The sequence below is a fragment of the Ranitomeya variabilis genome, chromosome 8 (genome assembly GCF_051348905.1).
Source record: "Ranitomeya variabilis isolate aRanVar5 chromosome 8, aRanVar5.hap1, whole genome shotgun sequence".
Taxonomy (NCBI): Eukaryota; Metazoa; Chordata; class Amphibia; order Anura; family Dendrobatidae; genus Ranitomeya; species Ranitomeya variabilis.
This window is the reverse complement of record NC_135239.1, coordinates 17,341,147-17,366,860: the sequence shown is the minus strand read 5'-3', so window position 1 is coordinate 17,366,860 and position 25,714 is coordinate 17,341,147. Positions and strand designations below refer to the sequence as shown.

At 41.8% G+C, this 25,714-nt stretch overlaps 1 protein-coding gene and 1 long non-coding RNA gene across 5 annotated transcripts in view; one reads left to right on the top strand and one right to left on the bottom strand.

The window, feature by feature from the left end:
* The window catches only part of PDE4B (phosphodiesterase 4B), a 469,036-nt gene extending 463,231 nt beyond the window's left edge, over positions 1–5,805 (top strand). For all 4 annotated transcript variants that reach the window (XM_077277476.1, XM_077277477.1, XM_077277478.1 and 1 more), the window contains 7 exons: positions 216–314; positions 404–568; positions 860–959; positions 2,224–2,378; positions 2,469–2,591; positions 2,990–3,172; positions 3,794–5,805. In XM_077277476.1, the coding sequence (XP_077133591.1) occupies positions 216–314; positions 404–568; positions 860–959; positions 2,224–2,378; positions 2,469–2,591; positions 2,990–3,172; positions 3,794–4,153 (1,185 nt within the window). In that variant the 3' untranslated portion in view covers positions 4,154–5,805. The remainder of the gene's footprint in view (positions 1–215; positions 315–403; positions 569–859; positions 960–2,223; positions 2,379–2,468; positions 2,592–2,989; positions 3,173–3,793) is intronic.
* Positions 1–25,714, bottom strand: part of LOC143788095 (uncharacterized) — a 155,125-nt gene that overhangs the window by 15,388 nt on the left and 114,023 nt on the right. The gene's annotated exons all lie outside the window — the stretch shown is intronic.

Sequence of the window (25,714 nt, the reverse complement as noted above, 5' to 3'; positions counted from 1 at the left end):
CTAGCAAATCTGACCGATAACCATCTAATGGGTATGGGGGCCAAAAGGAAAGTTTCCCTCTGTCATATCTAGGGCTTAGAAGTCACTATGCATTAATAAAGTGAGATTATATACTTTAGTGTATAGACTTTTCTTGCCTTTTGGTACATTGCCATGACACGAGTTCACATGATTAACAAAGGTGAAAATGCTAATCTGATGATTTTTATATTTAGGAATTGGAAGACCTCAATAAATGGGGACTAAACATTTTCAAGGTGGCAGGGTATTCCTGCAGTCGACCCCTGACCTGCATCATGTACGCTATATTCCAGGTGGGTATCACGATATCCTCACGTGTGCTACTCCCTGCATCTTGTTTATGTCCCCGGTTTCTGATTTGTGCTTTTATTCTGATTATCAGGAGAGGGATCTTCTGAAGACCTTTAAGATACCGACTGATACGCTGATCACCTACACGATGACATTGGAAGATCACTATCACTCAGATGTCGCCTATCACAACAGCCTTCATGCAGCTGATGTTACACAATCCACCCATGTGCTGCTCTCTACTCCTGCTCTAGATGTAAGTGCTAATTGCGAGACACAGGTATATGACGGGAACTCGTATCATTTGGGTGGATGTAAAATTATTATTCATCAGCCAGAATTTGGGATCATTAATACTGTAATAACCCAGAGGACACCTTCCAAATAGTTGTCCTGGTCTCATTCACTTTCTTACACTAGTGTCACAGCATCCCCTAGTGGGAAGAGTAGGTATGGGAATAAGAAAGTACCGTAGCTTTCTGGACAGGATATGGGTAGATACAGGAGATTTTATGAATTCAGCAGTGATGTTATAATTTTCTTACAGGCCGTCTTTACCGACTTGGAAATTCTTGCCGCAATATTTGCAGCTGCAATTCATGATGTAGACCACCCTGGAGTCTCCAATCAATTCCTTATCAATACAAGTAAGCTTTTTTTTTTTCTTTTCTTTTACTGCTGCAAAGAATTTATAGTCTGTGTAATGTATGTAGCAGCTTGCAACGTATTCTAAATTTTGCGTGTTTACATTGTGTAAGTCAGCGCCCATTGGTTATGGTTTGTTTTAACTCAGTTGGCTATCCAAGATCAGGTTCACATAGTATAGTACAGGACATAAAGATTAGACTGTCCCGTGTCATGTGCCCTCTTAAGTTGTTAAAGACTTGACTCGCTTGTTTATTAGTTATTGCAAAACTGGGTGACTACTAGTGATGAGCGAGTATACTCATTGCTCGGGTTTCCAGAGCACGCTTGGGTGGTCTCCAAGTATTTATGACTGCTCGGAGATTTAGTTTTCATCATGGCAGCTGAATGATTTACAGCTACTAGCCTGCTTGATTACATGTGGGGATTCCCTAGCAACCAGGCAACCCCCACATGTACTTAGGCAGGTTAGTAGCTGTAAATCATTCAACTGCGGTGATGAAAACTAAATCTCCGAACACTAACAAATACTCTGGAGACCACCCGAGCGTGCTCGAGAAAACCCGAGCAACGAGTACACTCGCTCATCACTAGTGACTACCAATAAGGCCACCAGTACAGGGGATGCCACCTATCTCTCTCGGATTTGCAGTCACATTTTAGAATTATTGTCTGATAACCAAGTAGGAAATATAATGGCAGCTATATTTGTTTACACTAGGCCCAAAGAAGGCGATAAAACCTAACTGGCTTTTACCATTATCTTAAAAGTATATGTCTGACAGGTGCATGTTCACCTTAAGGCTTCCAAAAACAAAGGTCCCCTTCACCAATTGGCACTTCAGAGGGACCACAAAGACTTGTGACTCCAAGCACTGCAGACAGTGGGGAGAGCATTTCTGAGACTGACAACCAATAAAAGTCTATTGAGGTGTACTGATTCCACTCCTACAGCAAAAAAAACAAGGGAAATAATGGTGAATCATGTTGGATTTAGACATGCCCACATCTATTGATCGCAAAGGAGATAATCCAAATCCAGAGATGTTTTGGAGGATCTCATTTCCCTTTCCCTATTGAGAACACATACAAGTTTGACCACGTTGAGTGTACATGTGTCGGCGAGAGTCAGGAAAATTAACTTTTGGCTAAACAATCGATTGGTAGACAGGTATCTAGGGTGTATGGCAAGCTTCATTTTCCAGTCTTTACCAGTCAATTTGAGCAGGATGAAGGTTTTTACATTGTCTACTTCTTCCTTTTTAGATTCTGAACTTGCACTGATGTACAACGACGAGTCTGTATTAGAGAATCACCATCTGGCAGTTGGCTTTAAACTCTTACAGGAAGAACATTGTGACATCTTTCAGAATCTTTCCAAGAAGCAGAGGCAGTCCCTCAGGAAAATGGTGATAGACATGGTAAGAATTGGGAGCAAGCGTAATTATAAGTTGCTATAAATGGATCCGATCTCGAACATTTCTCAATCTCCATCCTGTATGTCTCCATAGGTGCTTGCAACAGATATGTCCAAGCATATGAGCCTTCTAGCTGACCTGAAGACAATGGTGGAAACCAAGAAAGTGACCAGCTCCGGCGTTCTCCTCCTTGATAACTACACTGATCGCATACAGGTAATTAGCAACAGATTTATCCAATTCTTGGAGCCCTCCAGCTCCATCTCTGCCACCGTTAATGCCTGCCGTTCTGGCACCACAGAGCTCAGGATCCCCTGGGAGATCAGAAATTATCCCAGGATTTAATAAATCACACCAGTGGAATTATCAGACAATAGACCATTCACACAAGTACAAATTGGTGCCTGGCAGGTTGAGGTATTTTTACAAAAATCTCGTTTCCAGAACAGAGTGATAAAAGACAGAATATATTTTACTGGCAGTAGCAAAAATAACAAAGGCATGACTAGACGTCAGGAAATGGTTGTTGCATGTCTAGAAGAGAGATTTCCTATTAAGAGCATGATGCAGTTAATCCACGCACTGAGCTCATGGCTTGTTAATTCTTATTTCAGGTTCTCAGGAATATGGTGCATTGTGCTGATCTAAGTAATCCCACCAAATCTCTGGAATTGTACCGACAATGGACAGACAGGATAATGGAGGAGTTTTTCCAGCAAGGTGACAAAGAAAGAGAGCGAGGAATGGAGATCAGCCCCATGTGTGACAAACACACAGCTTCTGTGGAGAAATCACAGGTATGGTCCAATGATGTAATGCAACGTACCAAAGCGAAAAAGTAGAAAAGCATGATGCACATTGTCACATCGGGTCCTCCAGGGCTGGAACCGCTCAGTAGCAGATTTATACTCTTGCTAATAAAGGGAATCCCAGGAGGAAAATCATCCTGTTATGTCCATCTACCCAGATAAAAATTTTATGGTGATGGACCTCACAAACATGTTAACTTTTTTTTGGTAGAAATAGTGTCTGAGTGTTTATGACTGGAACTTCTTTGCAGATAACAAAGGTTAAGCAAGGTAGAAAAAGAACTATAAGTGTGTAATCTGGATTCATTAGATTAATTTATGGTTCAGGTCACATCTTGTTTTCTTGCACGTTTGGCGTGTGCCCCAAGAAAGCTCCCAACATACATGCTAAATATGTTCACAGGCCCACAAGTCTGGTATGTCCCAAAGGAGTGCTCCTTTGGCAAATAGTGGACCACCATATAATATTTACAAATGTCCATGAAGCTGAGGTATAAGGGGCTTTTTCTGGGCGAACACACACAGTAGAGCTACTGCAGTTGTCCCAGTGCTGCCTGTGACATAGTTTTACAATATTGAATACTAAATTTCCCTCTTCTGTCTTTATAGGTTGGGTTTATTGACTACATTGTTCATCCATTGTGGGAAACGTGGGGAGATTTGGTGCAGCCAGATGCTCAGGATATTTTGGATACATTGGAGGACAATAGAAACTGGTACCAAAGCATGATACCTCAAAGTCCTTCTCCTCTTTTGGACGAGCAGGATAAGGACTGCCCTGGTGTGTCTGAAAAGTTCCATTTTGAGCTTACCCTCGAGGAAGAAGATTCAGAAGGTCACGATAAAGAGGGGGACTGTATTAGCTATTACAGCAGCACCAAGACACTCCATATTGTTGATCCGGGAATTGACTCTCCAGAGGGCGACACGGAAATACTGACAGACGATACATCACCTCTGGATACATAGGTCGTGTCTGGGTAGAGAACTCAAAAAGGGAGAGCACGTGCAAAGCTGTCTTGTTTTGACAAGCATGTAATCTCGATCTTAGGCCTTGATTTAGCCTGGCTAAAAGATCTTTCCTGTTGCTCGTCAGTGGAGCTGTGGTTAAGGATGCTGAAGTGAAAGATTGCTCAGGAAACTTCATAGATGATGGACGTAATAATCATTCGGCATCGTTTCCGAGGTAGAAGAGAGAAAGAAAACAACCTGCATTGTTGTGTTCTGATAACTGCTTGGAAAAAAAAAAAAAAAAAAAAACACAAAGTCAAACTTGTAGAAAACAAATGACACAAAACTGAGAGAATTTTGTTCGTTTTTTTTTTTTTTATATAACGTGAATTTGAAAAAAACAAAACTGATAGATACTAGAAGTTATGGATTGGTAGGTCTTTGTTGAAAAACCCTGTCCAACTGTCTGAGGACGTGTGTGCCTTTTTTGTAAAACTTCCATGGTCTCTGAAATGCCTATTAATTACACAATATTTAGTGTAAGCAGAACAAAGAATAATGTGTACATTTAAATTCTCTTTCCTGAAAGAAGCAGTCTTCCTTTTATCGTGGGCAATATATGTGAACTCTACTGCATTTATTCTCAATCGCACAGAGATTGTGTCTCTGGTCAGTGTCATTCCTTCCGTGCACCTGAAGTCATTTCATATTTGCTTGTTCTGTGTTGAGATTTCTTATGTCGGGTTCTATAGAATCGACCAATTCTGCACAATATAATAAGAGGTAGCCGTTTTTATTTGTTTTATTTTTACTTCATGTGCATCCACTACAATTGAGGTCTACGTATCAGAAGGCAGTGTGTAATGTGATGTGTGTTTGAGACTAAGTTCTGCATGATCCCACTTTTTAATTTCTCCATACTCCCTTCCAACCTACATTGGAAACACCATCTTTTTATTGCACTGCCTAACACGTACTTTACTGTTTATAACAGTGTATTTATTATCTATTATGTAAATAATGTACCGTTTTGTAAGTTATTAATTTATATGAATTGACATTGCCTGTCACTGGTGGTGTTGATTGTGTAGAAAACTCTAGATGAGAGTTGTTTTTCTTGTAATTTTTTTTTGTTTTTTTTATTAGATAGCCAGCCTGAACAGTGACTCCCAAAAGACATACTGAACCCATGGCTAGTGCCATGGTAGACCAATTTGATAGAGAACATTTAATTCTGGAATGAATAACTGAATGAATTCACTCCTTGGTACCAAACAGATATATTTTTTGTCCATATTTTCTCCCAAATCTTGTAATACTCCGAAACTTGTGGTCCTTATGTATTTGTTATTAATATATAACTAATTATTTTGATGTGCAGATTTTTTAAATAAAAAGAAAGAAAAAAATGTCACGCATCCTAAGATAATATATCTTTTGTCTCGGCTTGTATAATGTTTTGGTCCAATAAGTGGCTATCCCGTGTTTGGGATGGGCGCACTGACTTGTGCATGAACAATGGGTCTGTATGTCTGCTGACACTGCATTGTTCCAGGTGTGGATTTTATTTTGACAAGTTTAACATAAGGTATGTTCAAGTATTGTATATTGTGCTAAGATGCATTCTTAAGATTTTTTTATATTCAGTGAATAAATCAGAAGCATGAGAATCTGGTGGCTGCACTGTCATTTGTTTTTAGCGGTCTGTCACTAGGATGGATGGTCTAAGGAGAGTCCTACCTGGATTAAAGGCTATGAACACATTTGACATGGAAATTGCCTTTATTTGGTAAAATTGCACTAAATTTCAGACTGAAATCTTAATTCTTTCATTCATTTTCAGAACGGCTGACATGCAGTTTGCAGGAGTGATCCAAGTTTCAGATTTTTCTCTTGTGAGAGTCTCTCTCCCAGTAATAAAGGATGGATGTGACCTCTGTGTGTATCCAGGGTGCTCCTGTCTTCAGATGTTTTTATATCCAGAACTTATTTCCTCTTATGCACTTTCCTCCTCATCTTCAGCCTGTTTTTCATGCTCTCCCTGTGATACTTTCTCCTCTCTCCATACAGTATAGATCTGTGCTCCCTGCTACTATCTCTAACATTGAGAGAAGAGAAGCAGAAAGGGCCAACAGAATTGGTCGGGAGCTCTGAACGATTTGTACTTTGTCAGTTCTCTCATCTAGAGAAATGACAGTCTTCATTAAAATAGTCTACCATTTTCCTGCTACAGAGTATCCACTGTATTTTCCCCTTTCTCATGTACAGCACCATGGAATTAATGATGCTATATAAATAAATAATAATAATTTACAAACAGGCTTTCCTCTGCACTTAGCGAACAAATAAGCAATAAAAATTATAGGTGCAAAGGTGTACATGGCCTATACATTTACCAGACTCATGCTATCTGCACCTAGGGATTTAGTGGGTAAATAGCAAAACAAAGGATTTTCTATAACACAATGATGTGAATTGGCAACAACTGGACCCATGCGTTCAACTCCACTTCTGTGTTTTGTTTTAAAATAAAACTTGACTATCAATGAACAAGCTCTTAACTCTTTTTCTGAATAGAAGGTTTCCGTTAGGGTATGTTTCCACGGTCAGGAAACGCTGCTTGTTTGACGCTGCGCAGAGCTGCAGCGTCAAACAAGCAGCGTCCAGATGTTCCAGCATAGTGGAGGGGATTTTATGAAATCCCGTCTCCACTATGCGTGGAAACCCGCACGCGGCGGCCCTGCGACTCCGGACATGCTGCGCGTCTTTTCAGATCGCAGCATGTCCGTACACCTTGCGGGGACGCAGCGTCCCCGCAAGGCATATCACAGGGCCCTATGGGACAGAGCGATCATCCCGGATGTGAAGAGTTAACACATCCGGCATGATCGCGTCCCAGAAAGGGGCGGGGCTTCGCCGCTGCGGCGATACCGCCGGCCATCCTGAACGTGGAGACATAGCCTAAGTGGGCCAAATGTGTCTGACTACCTTCTGCTCTGGACTTACAGGGCATACGCAAAACTCAGACTGGCACCTCGTCCCTATTTGCAACCTGCATGTTTATGAGCAGCACAATGGAGTAACACTGAAATGAATAGGAAGAGTATTTCAAGCAATAGTCAGGTGTTTGTTTTTTGCGGCATCTTTTCGAGAAGATTTGCTCTAAAAAGAAAAAAAACAACCTCTTCCTGCACATAGCCTAAACTGCACACAAACAGTACTTAATTTGGTGGCAATGTTGTAGAAAAACACATTTTTAATGCTTGCACAATGCAAGGATTCCTACACAGATGTGTTAGAGGCCAGGTAGGAGCCGTGATACCATTATTTAGCCACTTCTGAGATACCTGCAATAAATGGCCGTTAAGACATCACTTGTGTGTACTGACTTCAGTGATACACCCGCTGGTGGTGTATGCAGCTTTACTTCTGCATGAAGGTAACTGTGCTGTTGGTGTAAATATTTCAAAGCATTTATACCAGTTGACATTTCACAACTATTGCCACGAGCCAGATGTCACGTAACTGGAAAGCACGCCAGTTTCTTAAGATTTTAGTAAGAATGTGCAGCCTACATCAACAAGTCACTCAATAAAAAGCAGAGCCCAGTTAAAAGACCCACAATAAGGCCACGTTCATACATTCTAGATTTTACATCAGCATTTGTAAGCCAAAATCAGAAGTGGAAGAATCAGAGGGAAAGTATAATAGAAGTGACCACTTCTACATTTTTCAGCCCCTCTTGATTTTGGCTTACAAATACTGATAGAAAATACAGAGCAAATACTGAACGTGTGAGACATGGACAACTGAGCAACCTTTCATTGCATCTGAAAGCTGACCATAATCCTATTCTCCCTCTTATTCCTTATTGAATGTGTGCACAATCAGCAGAGCATTCAATGCTATGGAGCAATCGGACATTCCTGTATGCAGCACAAGCTTTTGGCAAAAAACTAACAAAGATATATATGGCCACCTTCCAGCCAAGAACATGACAATGTGAGATTGTGAAAATCTCATTCATTGCACTATTTGCAATTATTCTAAATTCATTTTAACACTCAAACTGGTAAATGACAGTGGAGAACAAAGTCTTAATTCACCATTCCTAGAATCATTTATAAATTCCAGTAAACATTAACCCCTTAATGACCGCCCATATGTCTTTTTGCTGACCTAAATACACCGACATGAAGCAAAACACCAACTAGAACTCACATTTTTTTTGCTTCAACACGGGCTCAAGTAACAATTTAAAATAATCCAATTTATTGTAAATTAAAAAAATAAAACCAATAAATAAAAGACAGCTATAACACCACAGGTACAGAAAACCAGGTGGAAACCCAGAAGAAAATAGAAGTAACTAGTGCTGGTATGAGCCTCACAAACACAGTGAAATTACAGTATACAGAGAAATCAAAGAAGGTACAACTAGAAGTGATAATAAATTATCATATTATATATTTGTACATCAACATATGAATTCTAGATACTCAATGAGACCAATATGCACATCGTAGTAATAATCATAGTACAAAAATAAAAGTTTCAAACTTCTGGTGATGACAAAAAAATCATATTGCACTAAGCCCTGTAATATAGCAGCATAGTTGTAGATATACACATAGTGTGTCACAAGTATAGAGTAATGAAATCAAATGCCCATTGTCTGGCATCATAACTGGGAGGTGTAATTACCTTAGCACAATATGCGGGGACCCACCACACCCAATGCGCATTTCCCTTGGAAATGTTTCATCCACGGGTCCTTTCCAAGCGAAACGCGCGTCGGGTGTGGTGGCACACTATCTGTATATCTAACACTATGCTGCCTTTGTCCATTTTGTCACATTATTTTCAGGGGTACCATCATTTCTGTCCAGGCCTATTTCATGAGTTTTTTTTTTTTTTTTTAATTCTGTGGAAGCATGGTTGAAAAGCAATGTCTGACTTTCATTTGTTCATTTTCATAGATTTTTTATTTATTATTACCGTACTTTTTTCAGATTCAAGTTATTTCTGTGACCATTGTGGGTTTTTCTGTCATTAAATGAGGGGTACCAACAATTTTGACCACGTGTTTATATAGAATATAAAAACCCCCAATACTCACCTCTCTGGGAAGAGTGAATTTTAATTTCTCTTTAGCAGCGGGGACAGGCTTTAGCCGCAGTCCCGGCTTCTGCCTCCTGTCACCCGCTGCTGCTCCGCTGGCACTGGGGACCCCCATAGCAGCTGCGTGGTGTGTCGCTATTAGCGACACGCCCCTGGAGCAGTGGGGGCCCTAGGCAGCTGATGGCCCTATAGCCAGCATGTGTCAGTGCCTGGCCCACCGGAGAATCCTCTGGTTCTCCGGTGGGCCAGTCCAACTCAGAGTGTGGGGGGGACTTCTTCTTTAACCCCATTGGCATCCTGAGATCATAATTGTGTGGCCCTGATGTTTGTCATAGAAAACGGCCAAATAACGGCCTTAGAGTCTGCCGGTTAATGTTCAGAAGTTAGCGACATTTAGGTGGTACAAAATACACTTTTTAATTCTTGTCATATCACTTTGTATTAATCCCTGAAAATCACCTGAAAGGTTAATAAACTACCTGACAGTGTTTCAATAAGTCAATGTGTGCTGTTTTTAAAATGGTATCACTTTGGGTGGTTTCTAATATATAGAGGACCCCCAAAGTCACTCCAAACCTGGATAGGTGCCTCAAAAATATAAATTTTGCAAATTACCTTGAAAAAAATGAAAAATTACAGCTACAATTTTAAACCTCCTAAAATGCTAACAAAATAAAAGAACATTTTACAAATGGTGCTGATGTAAAGCATGCTTGTGGCATATTTTATTTATTAATCTTTTTCTGTGGTATGACTATCTGCATTAAAGAGATAACCATTCAAAGTTTCAAAATCGCGATTTTTTTTAATTTTTTTGTCAAATTTCGGATATTTTTTTTATAAATAAACACAAAACATCAATCTAAATTTACCATTGTAATTTATGATAATGTGCCACGAAAATAATCTCAAAATCATTGGGATTTGTTGAAGCGTTGCAGAGTTATTACCACATAAAGGGAAACTGGTCAGATTTTAAAAATGTGGCCCGGTCACTAAGGGGTTAATTAAATAAACTGCTGCCTGTAAATATCACAGAGGATGATTTATTTGGTACCACCACCAAACAGACAAAAACTTTGTATTCTGCCACACAGTGATCACATTACACCGTACAGGATGTCCATGTAACACAGGGTACCGTCACACAGTGCCATTTTCATCGCTACGACGGCACGATCCGTGACGTTGCAGCGTCGTATGATTATCGCTCCAGCGTCGTAGACTGCGGTCACACGTTGCAATACACGGCGCTGGAGCGATAATTTCATGACGTATTTGCGATGTAGAAGCCGTTGGTTACTGTGCGCACATCGTATACAACCTGTGTCACACGATGCAATCATGCCGCCACAGCGGGACACTAGACGACGAAAGAAAAGTTTCAAACGATCTGCTACGACGTACGATTCTCAGCGGGGATCCGGATCGCAGTAGCGTGTCAGACACAACGATATCGTAACGATATCGCTAGAACGTCACGAATCGTGCCGTCGTAGCGATGAAAATGGCACTGTGTGACGGTACCCATACAATCCAGCAATTATCTTCATAGTGAGATCACTCTGTATGACATAACACATCCCTGTGGTGCAATCATGATAAGCCATGATGTCTCTGCATTGTCCACATGGGTAGATGACAGAAGATATTATGAGGCCCAACAACTGGAGTTCCCATTTCCATTTGGACAGAAGATGCAGTTAATTATGGATTGTATACCAACAGTGAAACTAGAATGGTAAGGCTGGATGAGCCATCACCAGATATGAAGTGCACCAGGACACAAGATGTATGGGGACACTGCTGGATAACAGGATCAGGGTTTTGGGAATATTGTAGAAGGGGAAAACTGAGTAGCGCTAGGTTAGTGATGGGCCGCTAAAAAATATGTATTTTTAGGGCATGCAGCACGAGAAATTTCCAACAAATGGAAGTTTTGGATTATGGAGGATGTTAGATCACTGGCTGAACATAGGGCACAGAAAATGTGGTAGGCAGATGAGGATGGAGATGTAGGGTTCATGCAGCACTTTGCAGAACTTTGTGGGGGAGAATGATACAATTATATTTTATAGTATAGCAAATAAAAAATTAGTAGTAAGGCATGTTTTTCAGGTTTACCGTATATACTCGAGTATAAGCCGACCCGAGTATAAGCCGACCCCCCTAATTTTGCCACAAAAAACTGGGAAAACTTATTGACTCGAGTATAAGCCTAGGGTGGAAAATGCAGCAGCTACCGGTGAATTTCAAAAATAAAAATAGATGCTCCATACCGTTCATTATGGCCCCATAGCTGTGCCATATAGTGCTCTGCACCGTTCCTTATTGCCCCATAGCTGTGCCATATAGTGCTCTGCACCGTTCATTATTGCCCCATAGCTGTGCCATATAGTGCTCTGCACCGTTCATAATTGCCCCATAGCTGTGCCAGATAGTGCTCTGCGCCGTTCATTATTGCCCCATAGATGTACCATAGAAAGCTGTGCCATAGAAAGCTGTGCTGCTGCTGCTGCAATAAAAATAATAAAAGACATACCTCTCTTGCTTGCAGCTCCTCAGCGTCCGGTCCCGGCGTCTCTCTGCACTGACTGATCAGGCAGAGGGCGGCGCGCACACTATATGCGTCATCGCGCCCTCTGACCTGCACAGTCAGTGCGGAGAGACGCCGGAAAGATGGATCGGCGCCCGGCGTGTGGAACGCGGACAGGTTAATATGTAATACTTACCTGCTCCCGGCGTCCCGCTTCTTCCCCCGGACAGCTGGTCTTCGGTGCTGCAGCCTCTTCCTCTATCAGCGGTCACCGTTACCGCTGATTAGAGAAATGAATAGGCGGCTCCGCCCCTATGGGAGTGGAGTCCATATTCATTTCTCTAATGAGCGGTCCCACGTGACCGCTGAACAGGGGAAGAGCTGCGGCACCCGGAGACCGTGGGACGGGCAGGGGGAGCCCCGGAAGCAGGTAAGTATGCCTCAGCACCCTCTCCCCCTCACCCGCCGACCGTGACTCGAGTATAAGCCGAGAGGGGCACTTTCAGCCCAAAAATTTGGGCTGAAAATCTCGGCTTATACTCGAGTATATACGGTAAATGGCATGGGCATGCAAGTGAGTGAATAAAGTGAGCAAAGATCCAAGTCAACCATAACTCCAAGATAGCAGGGCTTAATGCCCAGGAGTTATGCTAGAACCGCATAGAGATAGAAGTATCAAGTCTCCATAAGTTAATATAAGTAATGAATGAGAGATACTTCTATATGGAGGCAACCCACATAGGAAAGCTTATTTATTGTGAGTCAAGAGACTGTTGTAAAGGAGTAAATGCTCTATAGATATTACAGGATTTACGTCACCCTCTGTGTATCTGTGCTGTGCTCATTGACAGCAATAGTAATGTATTTAGTAACAGTGGCAAGAAGGTGCTTCCCAGCCGATACATTGCTTCTGTCTGAAAGCAGTGGACAAGTCGTATAAACAATATGGATATTCAGGAAGGGAGATGTCTACATGTTCTGGGGCTTTCGCATGAGCTCATGTGCGTTATGGGTAGTGATGCAATGGTTATTGGTCAAAGTGGAATAAACTGGAATAGTTCTTTGGATTAAAAAAAATATTTAGAATTGAGAGTCCTCAGTGGTTGATACCTTTGGATTAAGAAAGTTAAAGAGTAACTGTCGTTTTAATTTTTACTTCATAAATCAATAGTAGACGTAAAAATAAGAAACTTTGCAACATATTTTATCACAGAAATCTGCTTCTTTCTCTGCCAAAATTGGTAATTCATTACCTGTATTCAGTGAAGATAGACTTTCCCATTTCTGAGATAGGAGATGACTAAATATTTCAATGGATTATCATATGTTTGTTACTATATTTCATTATGGTCTGATCGAAATACCCCATCTTTTTCACCTCATTTTATCGTTTATCTTTCATATATTATAATTTATGATCATTTGTATATTTTTTCTATTAAAGTACAATACCCATTTTATTATTTGGGCTACCGTATTTTTCAAGCTATAAGACGCACTGGACCATAAGACACACCCCAAATTTGGGGGTGGAAAATAGGGGAAAAAAAAGATTTTTATAAGATGAGGGTCCATCTTATAGTCCGAATGTAAGTTATCTTACCTGGGGGCCAGAAGCAGTGGAGAAGGGTATCAGGAGGCATGGTTCCTTCCTCAGGAAGCTGTCGGTGGCAGAAGGGCAATGGTGCGGGCCCTATCCCAGCGGTGAGATACAACAGGTTCGGTATTGGCAGTGAGGTACAGCAGAGTACGTTGTCTGTTTTTGGCAGGAAGATGGCGGTAGCAGAAGTGTGGTGATGCTGAGAGCCCGTGTCGGCGGTGGAGTGAATCATTGCTTTCCCAGGGACCATTTTTCTGAAGCTACGGTGGCACGTGCGCAGATTGAGATCTTGGCTCCGGCTGCGATTTCCCAGAAGCCCACAGCCTCAGAAACATGGCCGCTGGAGGCAGTGTGTATGCAGATTGAGATCTCAGCTGGGCCGAGTTCCCAATCTGCGCACACGTCGGTGGAGGCGGCCCACAGCTTCAGGAAAATGGCTGCCAGGAAAGCAACATTGCACTCTACTCTACTCATCGCCGACACCGGGTGTGTTACAGTCCACAAAAATACAGTATATCTCTTAGTATACAATAACCCTAATATCCACCTCTAATTAGACGAAAACATTCACCGTATGCCTTTTTGATAATACAAAAAATATCAAGGGGTAGGAAAGAATGAACATTTGCCAAGATCATATTTATGGTCTAGGGATTCTTCAAAATCCTACATGCTCATTTTTTTCATCAACACCCTCACTTATCTTGCAGCCTCTGCCTGCCACATCCCAAAATCTAGGGGTCAAAAGTCCAATGCAAAATCTGTATCATGGTGCCCCCCCCCAACTAATCTTTGTACAGATTTCCACTTATACTGAAGTTAGTCTTTCAGTCCCTTCAGGGTGCAGAACACAGGAGTCTGCAACTACCGTACTTCTTATAGCTTCTTATAGCTATGCTCCTATTGGTGAGATTGGATCATAAATGCAAGTTATTTCCTAGAACAGGTTATAACGTGCTGCTCACTAGAGTTCCCAATATAGTAATCAGCTACCTGTGGTAGTCCCATAGACAATGAATGGAGCGGTGTTGTGCATGCAGGACCATTGTCACATTCAAAAGGGGTCCATGATCAGAGGAGGTCTGAATTCAAACCCACAATGATCCGCAAATTTTCACTCATCCTGTGGGTTGGTGATGTCTTGCATTTATACTCTAGCTACTTTAAGTTGCATTCATAAGCCGTATAAAGCCACACCTTTATCTCTTTGAGCTGCTGCAGTTTCACTAAAATTGCGGTCATCTAATGAAAACAATCTGAATCCAAACTCTAACAAAATATTTCTACACCTGTTTTCAGTCAAAACCATTACCACAAGGCGCATGTATTCTGCAGTGTGGCCACGGTGAGACTTTCAGCAATATGAAGAATGCCACATGTAGATGTACCTTTAAGAAGAACTTCCTGCATCCTTCTAGCATCTTACTGGATTGAGTTTAGGTCAGTGGGCATCCGGTTATATTTGTCCTCTCCTCGACCCTGGTTATTATACTTTCAGAGCTGCAATCTAGACCAATGTCATTTAACCCAGCAACAAGATATACACAAAACACAGGAAACTGAAAACCATTAGGAAACCAGTAATGATGGGACATCCCCGGACTGATGTTTGGTCTGTTATTTCTCAAACTGATGTCAACGGTAAAAGAAAGAAAACGGACACATGTCCCGTCATGCCTCCTGTATATATAGCAGAGCTAACAATGTCATTGGAGCAATCCAGGATGATATACTAAGCTCTGCTACATCTGTACATGAATATATACATATATTCATTGGAGTGTGTCTTGTTGCATTATAATGAAGCATGTGAACGTAACTGGATTACAAAGTTTGTTGCACTATATAAAATACACACGTGCTACACAATCGCTTGTTCGATAGTGGAGTAGTGGAAATATGATTAACAACTTGGACGTTAACAATTATTGACTGCATATAGAGTTCAGACCCATGGTTTCTCCTACATGTGATCAATATCCTGTTTGTCAGAGCCAAAAAAGGAAACATTCAGATGTGCATGCTTCTGTATAATGTTGAACATGGTAGTCACAAACTATGAAATTATGAACTATTGATAATGGAGGTGTGTATTTTTGTGTCATCTTTACATTAGGTTCTATACAGCATACTCAGAAAATGTTATAAAGAAGTGAACTCCTGAAGAATGGTCAGGAGGCCCCCTGAAAAAAAGGAAACTTCTCCAACAGGCAAATCCCCAAAACCTTGGAAAACAGAGCTCTCAGAAGTACAAGTGAGATTGCAGCAACAGAGAATAAACCTAGGGGCTAACTGAGTACTCAAAGTTCTCTGACAGAAGGATATAGACAAACAAGGTGTGATTGTGGCATAAGCTGGAAGGTTCTATGTGACCGCAATAAGAAGCCATGCACTGAGGTGTCCATGACCAAAGCCAGATGATCAGAAACTCACCTCTCCACAGACAACATCCTGACTCAATCTGTGCAGTTGCTCAGGAACAGATGGAGTAAATGTTCACTTTATTTTAACAATTAGTAAAAAATAATCAAGTAAAAACTTGTCGTAGCTGTTAATGTACATACATTTTTTGCACCTGATGGACCACAAACATTGGCTATGCAGGATTTTTAGACATGTGTATATGACTGCAAGTACAGAGGACACACAGTAGGGCAATCAGTGGTTTGCAACAGTTTTCACCCCCTTTGCTTTCTACCTATTTTGTTACATTACAACCTGTGTTTAAATATTTTTGTAATCTGATTTGTCTGTTATGCATCAGCACTAAATAGTTTAAATTGGTGAAGTGAAGTGAGAAAAATGTAGCCATGAATTAAATTTTTGGGATCAAATAACTAAAAATTGGCACGTTAATTGTATTCACCCCTTTTTGCTATGAAGACCCTAAAAATTTCTTATGCAAGCAATTCCCTTCATAAGTCATATGCTTAGTGAAAGGAAGTCCACCTGTGCAGGGCCAGTTTTAGACAAAGTGGGGCCCTGGGCAAAAGTTTAAAGTGGGGCCCCAAATTGTCACATATTGCACCATCACACAGACACTTTTCTGCTGTATTTACAAGCACTAAGTTCAGGCCGGTAAACGAGCGTGATCGACAATATTGAAGTCGTTTGACGCTCGTTTCCCGGCCTCTTTAGGGTATGAGCACACGTTCAGTAATTGGCAGTGCTTTGGACACAGCACATGTCCGCTGCATCCAAAGCACTGCCGTCTAATGAATGCAGGCGATTCCGCATGTGATCAATGAACCGTGCGGATTCTCCGTGTCTAATACAATGCATAGGTGAAATTTATCTTGCAGAGATTTGCATGTCCGCAAGATAAATAGACATGCTGCGATCTGGAGAGACGCGCCACGTCAGTCTCCGCGGGTGAGATGCGGGCGTCTGGGCACGCATAGCGGGCATGGGATTTGAAGAAATCCCATCCACTATGCTGTAACATCTGGACACTGCACAAGTACACTCATGGTCAAATTTGTTGGTACCCCTCATTTAATTGCAAAAAAAAACCCACAATGGTCACAGAAATAACTTGAATCTGACAAAAGTAATAATAAATAAAAAAATCTATGAAAATGAACAAATGACAGTCAGACATTGCTTTTCAGCCATGCTTCCACAGAATTAAAAAAAATAAATAAAACTCATGAAATAGGCCTGGACAGAAATGTTGGTACCCTTAACTTAATATTTTGTTGCACAACATTTTGAGGCAATCACTGCAATCAAACGATTCCTGTAACTGTCAATGAGACTTCTGCACCTCTGGACAGGTATTTTGTCCCACTCCTCAAGAGCAAACTTCCAGTTGCCTCATGTTTGAAGGTTGCCTTTTCCAGACGGCATGTTCCAGCTCTTTCCAAAGATGCTCAATAGGATTTAGGTCAGGGCCCATAGAAGGCCACTTCAGAATAGTCCAATGTTTACCTCTTAGCTAAAAACACCCAAGAATGGCTGTGTGTTTTGGGTCATTATCCTGTTGCAAGACCCATGACTTGCGACTGAGACAAAGCTTTCTGACATTGGGCAGTACATTTCTCTCTAGAATCCCTTGATAGTCTTGAGACTTCATTGTACCCTGCACAGATTCTAGACACCTTGTGCCAGATGCAGCAAAGCAGCCCCAGAACATAACAGAGCCTCCTCCATGTTTCACAGTAGGGACAGTGTTCTTTTCTTGATATGCTTCATATTTCCGTCTGTGAACATCGAGCTGATGTGCCTTGCCAAAAAGTTCAATTTTTGTCTCATCTGTCCATAGGACATTCTCCCAGAAGCTTTGTGGCTTGTCAACACGTAGTTTGGCAAATTCCAGTCTGGCTTTTTTATGACTTTTTTTCAACAATGGTGTCCTCCTTGGTCGTCTCCCATGAAGTCCACTTTGGCTCATACAACGACGGATGGTGCGATCTGACACTGATGTTCCTTGAGCTTGAAGCTTACCATTAATCTATTTAGAAGTTTTTCTGGGCTCTTTTGTTACCATTCGTATTATCCTTCACTTTGATTTGTCATCAATTTTCCTCCTGCGGCCATGTGCAGGGAGGTCGGCTACAGTCCCATGGATCTTACTTCTCTGAATAATATGTGCAGCTGTAGTCACAGGAACATCAAGCTGCTTGGAGATGGTCTTATAACTTTTACATGATTGTCTATAATTTTCTAACTAATCTCCTGAGACAACTCTTTCCTTCGCTTCGTCTGGTCCATGTTGAGTGTGATACACACCATGTCACCAAACAGCACAGTGAGTATCTGTAGCCCTATATACAGGCCACACACTGATTCCAAGATTGTAGACACCTGTGATGCTAGTTAGTGGACACACCGCAATTTAACATGTCCCTTTTGTCACATTATTTTCAGGGGCATCACCATTTCTGTCCAGGCCTATTTAATGAGGTTTTTTTTTTAATTCTGTGGAAGCATGGTTGAAAAAGCAATGGCTGACTTTCATTGGTTCAGTTTCATAGATTTTTTATTTATTATTACTTTTGTCAGATTCAAGTTATTTCTGTTACCATTGTGGGTTTTTCTGTCATTAAACGAGGGGTACCAACAATTTTGACCACGTGTGTACGCAGCATCCAACCCGCATTGCTTACTGACCATGTGCACATACCCTTACTCCGGCTGAGGAAGAATGATTGGTACAGATAGTTCTCGTTACAGTATAATGAAGGTCCCATATAGTACATATAGTAAAATGCACTCCCCATGGTCCTTGATAGAGTATAATGCAGCCCCCCTCAGAGTATAGCGCAACTCTCCTCAGAGTATACTGCAGCCCCCTCATAGAGTATAATGCAGCCCCTAACAGTATACTGCAGCCCTTCAGAGTATAATGTAGCCCCCTCAGAGTATAATGCAGCCCCACACACAGTGTAATGCAGTCCCAGAGTATAAAGCAGTCCCCTAAGAGTATAATGCAGCCCCCCACACAGTATAATGCAGCGCACCACACACATACAGTATAATTCAGCGCCCCCATAAACACACACATAGTATAGTGCAACACCCCCACACACAGTATAATGCAGCCCCCCACACATAGTATAATGCAGTATTCACACACAGTATAGTGCAGTCTCCACACACACGGTATAGTGCAGCCCCCACACATAGTATAATGCAGCCCACACACCCCCACATACACAGTATAGTGCAGCCCCCACACACACAGTCAAATGCAGCCCCCTCACACATAGTATAGTGCAGCAGACACACACACAACACAGTATAGTACAGTCCCCTCCTACACAGTATCATGCAGCACACAGACACACACACACACACAATACTTACTTCTCCTACTTGTCCCCCTGCTGCTCTGGCTTCTGCAGAGCCTCTCAACGTCTCATCAGCTCCACTGCTGACACATGCTGATTCAGAGGCAGAGGGGAAGTGATGGGAGAGGGAGTGTCACATTAGGACGCTCACGTGACGCTCTGGAGAAGCGGGGGCCCTAAGCAGCTGCCTGTTCTGCCTGCCCCTAACACCAGCCCTGCTCCTGTGTGCAATCTAAGTGTCTCATGGTCTGTCATCAGATATACACCTTTTCTGATCAAAGGCCACAGAGGCTGCAAAACCATTAAGCAAGATGCACGAAACGACTCTATGAAGTCTAAGGAGATTTCCAAACAAGCCAGAAAAAACCATTTACGTAAAACAAGTCTTACAATTTTTGTGTGTAAGTGTGCCAAAAGACATGTGGGAGACTCCCCAAATGTATGGAGGAAGGTGCTATGGTTAGATGAGACCAAAATTGAACGTTTTGGCCACCAAAGTAAATGCTATGTCTCATGCCAATCCAATACAGCTTGTCACCCCAAGAACATAATCCCCACAATGAAACATGGTTTCACGCTGTGGGGATGTTTTTCGGCAGCAGGGACAGGGAAAATGATCCGAGTCGAGAATAAGATAGATGGTGCAAAATACAAAAATAAAAGTTAAGGTTGCGGCAAAGTTCTTCTGGTCGGCACTTTCAGTGCCCATTTAGTGGCTTCAATTGTGCCTGCAATGTTCGGCTTTGCTACAGCATCAAATCTAAAGGAAACCTGTCAACAAATCTCAACAATGTCCAATGTGTGACGTAAAGATTTAAAAATAGGACAAGATCAACTAACAAGTAACTGTAGCATACGTATGTCCCCTTTGTGCAGACACTTGGACAGAACTGACTGGCTTAGAGCATGACGTAATAACAAGCAGAGCTGGATGTGACCTAGCGGCACAGATGCCGCACACTACAGGGCAATGTTCTGAGTACTCCAGCTGGGAAACGCTTGATTAAAGAGCCTCACTGTTCTCCTTGTGTAATAGCTGCCACAGAGATGAGAGATTACAACTAGAGAATAGAAAGAGGTGTTTTTCCGATAAAGTAAGTATGACATAGACCTGAACAAGGCAAAACATTATCTATTTCTGACAATGCTCTGTGATCAGTATGATGGTGCTGCACAGTCCAGTCCAAAGCTGGAGGGGTCCTGAACATCATGTTCTTAAGCGGTGAGGACAGGTACAACCTGATCTTAGCACATTTTTATCTTTACATCTACTGGTGCATGCAGGGAAAACTGATAAAATGGTTAAAAAACAAAAACGATAACAACTAAAAATATTGTTCTGTATTAGCATGCACATTTGTACAGTAAGGTCCATGTACGTAACTTTAGGCTTCTGGGCACTCATGCGAAATTTGTAACCAAGTCCGCACCTACCATGTGCCCTTTATAACACTGTTAGTGCCTAATGTGTCGTAATGGTCCTTTTGTTTCCTTTAAAAAACAAACCAACCCACCCCTTTATAAATCCAGTGGATCCAACCTTAAGTGCTGACAGAACATACACTGGATAACAAATAGACTTTCCAATCATTCCCTTTGATTGGCCGAAAGCGAATCTCACACGTCATACAGAAAATTGAGTAATCTCTGGCCTTCTGTCTTGAGGTCTAGTCCAATGTGACTTTTAAAAGTTGCAGCGTTAGCAGGTAATCCCCAAAGACCACAACAAATAAGTGTTTGTTTCGGATTTTGACTTCTGCAATAAATCTGCAAGCGATCCGCAACATAAAGTAATATGCAGCAGATTAAAAATGTTCATTGTGGGTCCATGTACACATGCGCTCCACCCAGGTTCTTTCAAAATTGTGTGGATGAGATTTGGTAAAATCAAATGCACATTGCTGCTACTGGAATATGCTGCAGATAGTTACATAGTTACATAGTTATTAAGGTTGAAGGAAGACTTTAAGTCCATCTAGTTCAACCCATAGCCTAACCCTAACCTAACATGCCCTAACATGTGGATCCAGGGGAAAGCAAAAAAAACCCATGTGGTAAGAGTAAGCTCCATCATGGGGAAAAAAATTCCTTCCCGACCCCACATACGGCAATCAGACTAGTTCCCTGGATCAACACCTTATCAAGGAATCTAATATATATACCCTGTAATATTATACTTTTCCAGAAAGGTATCCAGTCCCCTCTTAAATTGAAGCAATGAGTCACTCATTACAACATCATACGGCAGAGAGTTCCATAGTCTGTTATTATGCTTAAACCTTTTTTCCTCCAGACGTAGAGGATGCCCCCTTGTCCCTGTCACCGGTCTATGATTAAAAAGATCATCAGAAAGGTCTTTGTACTGTCCCCTCATATATTTATACATTAACATAAGATCACCCCTTAGTCTTCGTTTTTCCAAACTAAATAGCCCCAAGTGTAATAACCTATCTTGGTATTGCAGACCCCCCAGTCCTCTAATAACCTTGGTTGCTCTTCTCTGCACCCGCTCCAGTTCAGCTATGTCTTTCTTATACACCGGAGACCAGAACTGTGCACAGTATTCTAAGTGTGGTCGCACTAGTGACTTGTATAGAGGTAAAATTATGTTCTCCTCATGAGCATCTATGCCTCTTTTAATACATCCCATTATTTTATTTGCCTTTGTAGCAGCTGCCTGACACTGGCCACTGAATATGAGTTTGTCATCCACCCATACACCCAGGTCTTTTTCATTGACGGTTTTGCCCAGAGTTTTAGAATTAAGCACATAGTTATACATCTTATTACTTCTACCCAAGTGCATGACCTTACATTTATCCCCATTAAAGCTCATTTGCCATTTATCAGCCCAAGCTTCTAGTTTACATAAATCAGCCTGTAATATAAAATTGTCCTCCCCTGTATTGATTACCCTGCAGAGTTTAGTGTCATCTGCAAATATTGAAATTCTACTCTGAATGCCCCCTACAAGGTCATTAATAAATATGTTAAAAAGAAGAGGGCCCAATACTGACCCCTATGGTACCCCACTACTAACCGTGACCCAGTCCGAGTGTGCTCCATTAATAACCACCCTTTGTTTCCTATCCCTGAGCCAACTCTCAACCCACTTGCACATATTTTCCCCTATCCCCATTATTCTCATTTTATGTATCAACCTTTTGTGTGGCACCGTATCAAAAGCTTTTGAAAAGTCCATATACACTACATCTACTGGGTTCCCTTGGTCCAGACCGGAACTTACCTCTTCATAGAAGCTGATCAAATTAGTCTGACATGATCGGTCCCTAGTAAACCCATGCTGATACTGGGTCATGAGGTTATTCCTCTTCAGATACTCCAGTATAGCATCCCTTAGAATGCCCTCCAGGATTTTACCCACAGTAGAGGTTAAACTTACTGGCCTATAATTTCCGAGTTCAGTTTTTGTCCCCTTTTTGAATATTGGCACCACATTTGCTATACGCCAGTCCTGTGGTACAGACCCTGTTATTATGGACTCTTTAAAGATTAAAAATAATGGTCTATCAATGACTGTACTTAATTCCTGCAGTACTCGGGGGTGTATCCCATCCGGGCCCGGAGATTTGTCAATTTTTGTGATTTTTAGACGCCGCTGTACTTCCTGCTGGGTTAAGCAGGTAACATTAAATTCGGAATTATTATCACTAGTCATATTGGCTGCCATGGGATTTTCTTTTGTAAATACTGATGAAAAAAAGTCATTTAGCATATTGGCTTTTTCCTCATCCTCATCCACCATTTCACCCAGACTATTTTTAAGGGAGCCAACACTATCATTTTTTAGTTTCTTACTATTTATGTAGTTAACCCCTTCCTGACATCGGACGTACTATCCCGTCGAGGTGGGGTGGGCCCGTATGACCACCGACGGGATAGTACGTCATCACCGATCAGCGGCGCTCACGGGGGGAGCGCGGCCGATCGCGGCCGGGTGTCAGCTGCATATCGCAGCTGACATCCGGCACTATGTGCCAGGAGCGGTCACGGACCGCCCCCGGCACATTAACCCCCGGCACACCGCGATCAAACATGATCGCAGTGTACCGGCGGTATAGGGAAGCATCGCGCAGGGAGGGGGCTCCCTGCGGGCTTCCCTGAGACCCCCGGAGCAACGCGATGTGATCACGTTGCTGCGAGGGTCTCCTACCTCCTTCCTGGCTGCAGGTCCCGGATCCAAGATGGCCGCGGCATCCGGGTCCTGCAGGGAAGGAGGTGGCTTACCGAGTGTCTGCTCAGAGCAGACACTGGTAAGCCTGCACCGATGTAAGTGAGATCGGTGATCTGATAGAGTGCTCTGCACACTATCAGATCATCGATCTGTGATGTCCCCCCCTGGGACAAAGTAAAAAAGTAAAAAAAAAAATTTTCCACATGTGTAAAAAAAATAAAAAAAAAATCCTAAATAAATAATAAAAAAAATATATATATTATTCCCATAAATACATTTCTTTATCTAAATAAAAAAAACAAAACAATAAAAGTACACATATTTAGTATCGCCGCGTCCGTAATGACCCAACCTATAAAACTGTCCCACTAGTTAACCCCTTCAGTAAACACCGTAAGAAAAAAAAAAAAACCGAGGCAAAAAACAACGCTTTATTACCATACCGCCGAACAAAAAGTGGAATAACACGCGATCAAAAAGACTGATATAAATATCCATGGTACCGCTGAAAACGTCATCTTGTCCCGCAAAAAACAAGCCGCCACACAGCATCATCAGCAAAAAAGTAAAAAAGTTATAGTCCTGAGAATAAAGCGATACCAAAATAATTATTTTTTCTATAAAATAGTTTTTATCGTATAAAAGCGCCAAAACATAAAAAAATGATATAAATGAGATATCGCTGTAATCGTACTGACCCGTCGAATAAAACTGCTTTATCAATTTTACCAAACGCGGAACGGTATAAACGCCTCTCCCAAAATAAATTCATGAATAGCAGGTTTTTGGTCATTCTGCCTCACAAAAATCGGAATAAAAAGTGATCAAAAACGGTCACGTGTCCGAAAATGTTACCAATAAAAACGTCAACTCGTCCCGCAAAAAACAAGACCTCACATGACTCTGTAGACCAAAATGTGGAAAAATTCTAGGTCTCAAAATGTGGAGACGCAAAAACTTTTTTGCTATAAAAAGCGTCGCTGGTTTCACACTTGCGTTTTTGTCTGCAGCGTTTTTTGCACAAAAAAACGCATGCGTTTTTTCCCTATATTTAACATTGAAAACGCATGCGTTTTTTTGTACGGGTTTGGTCGCGTTTTCAAACGCATGCGTTTTTTTTCTGCATGCGTTCATTTTCAGAAATACAACCTGCAGTATTTTCTTGCGTTTTTAAGCACATGCGTTTGCGTTAAAAACGCATGCGTTTTTATCGAAACAAAACAGAAAACACACTGAAAAGCCACCCACCACCATCAAGGTGATAAAGAGATCCAAACCCTAACCCTAACTCTACCCCTAACCTCACCCCTAACCGTTTAATGAACATTTTCTGACAGTCATAGTGCCACGTATTTCAGTGCCACGTATTTCAGTGCCACGTATTTCAGTGCCACGTATTTCAGTGCCACGTATTTCAGTGCCACGTATCACGTATTTCAGTGCCACGTGTTTCAGTGCCACGTGTTTCAGTGCCACGTATCACGTATTTCAGTGCCACATATTTTAGTGCCACGTATTTTAGTGCCACGTATTTCAGTTGCACGTATTTCAGTGCCACGTATTTCAGTGCCACGTATCACGTATTTCAGTGCCACGTATTTCAGTGCCACGTATTTCAGTGCCACGTATCAAGTATTTCAGTGCCACATATCACGTATTTCAGTGCCACATACTTAAGTGCCACATATTTAAGTGCCACGTATTTCAGTTGCACGTATTTCAGTTGCACGTATTTCAGTTGCACGTATTTCAGTGCCACGTATTTCAGTGGCACGTATTTCAGTGGCACGTATTTCAGTGCCACGTATCACGTATTTCAGTGCCACGTATTTCAGTGCCACGTATTTAAGTGCCACGTATTTAAGTGCCACGTATCACGTATTTCAGTGCCACGTGTTTCAGTCCCACGTATTTAAGTGCCACGTATCACGTATTTCAGTGCCACGTATTTCAGTGCCACGTATTTCAGTGCCACGTATCACGTATTTCAGTGCCACGTATTTCAGTGCCACGTATTTCAGTGCCACGTATCAAGTATTTCAGTGCCACATATCACGTATTTCAGTGCCACATATTTAAGTGCCACATATTTAAGTGCCACGTATTTCAGTTGCACGTATTTCAGTTGCACGTATTTCAGTTGCACGTATTTCAGTGCCACGTATTTCAGTGGCACGTATTTCAGTGGCACGTATTTCAGTGCCACGTATCACGTATTTCAGTGCCACGTATTTCAGTGCCACGTATTTAAGTGCCACGTATTTAAGTGCCACGTATCACGTATTTCAGTGCCACGTGTTTCAGTCCCACGTATTTAAGTGCCACGTATCACGTA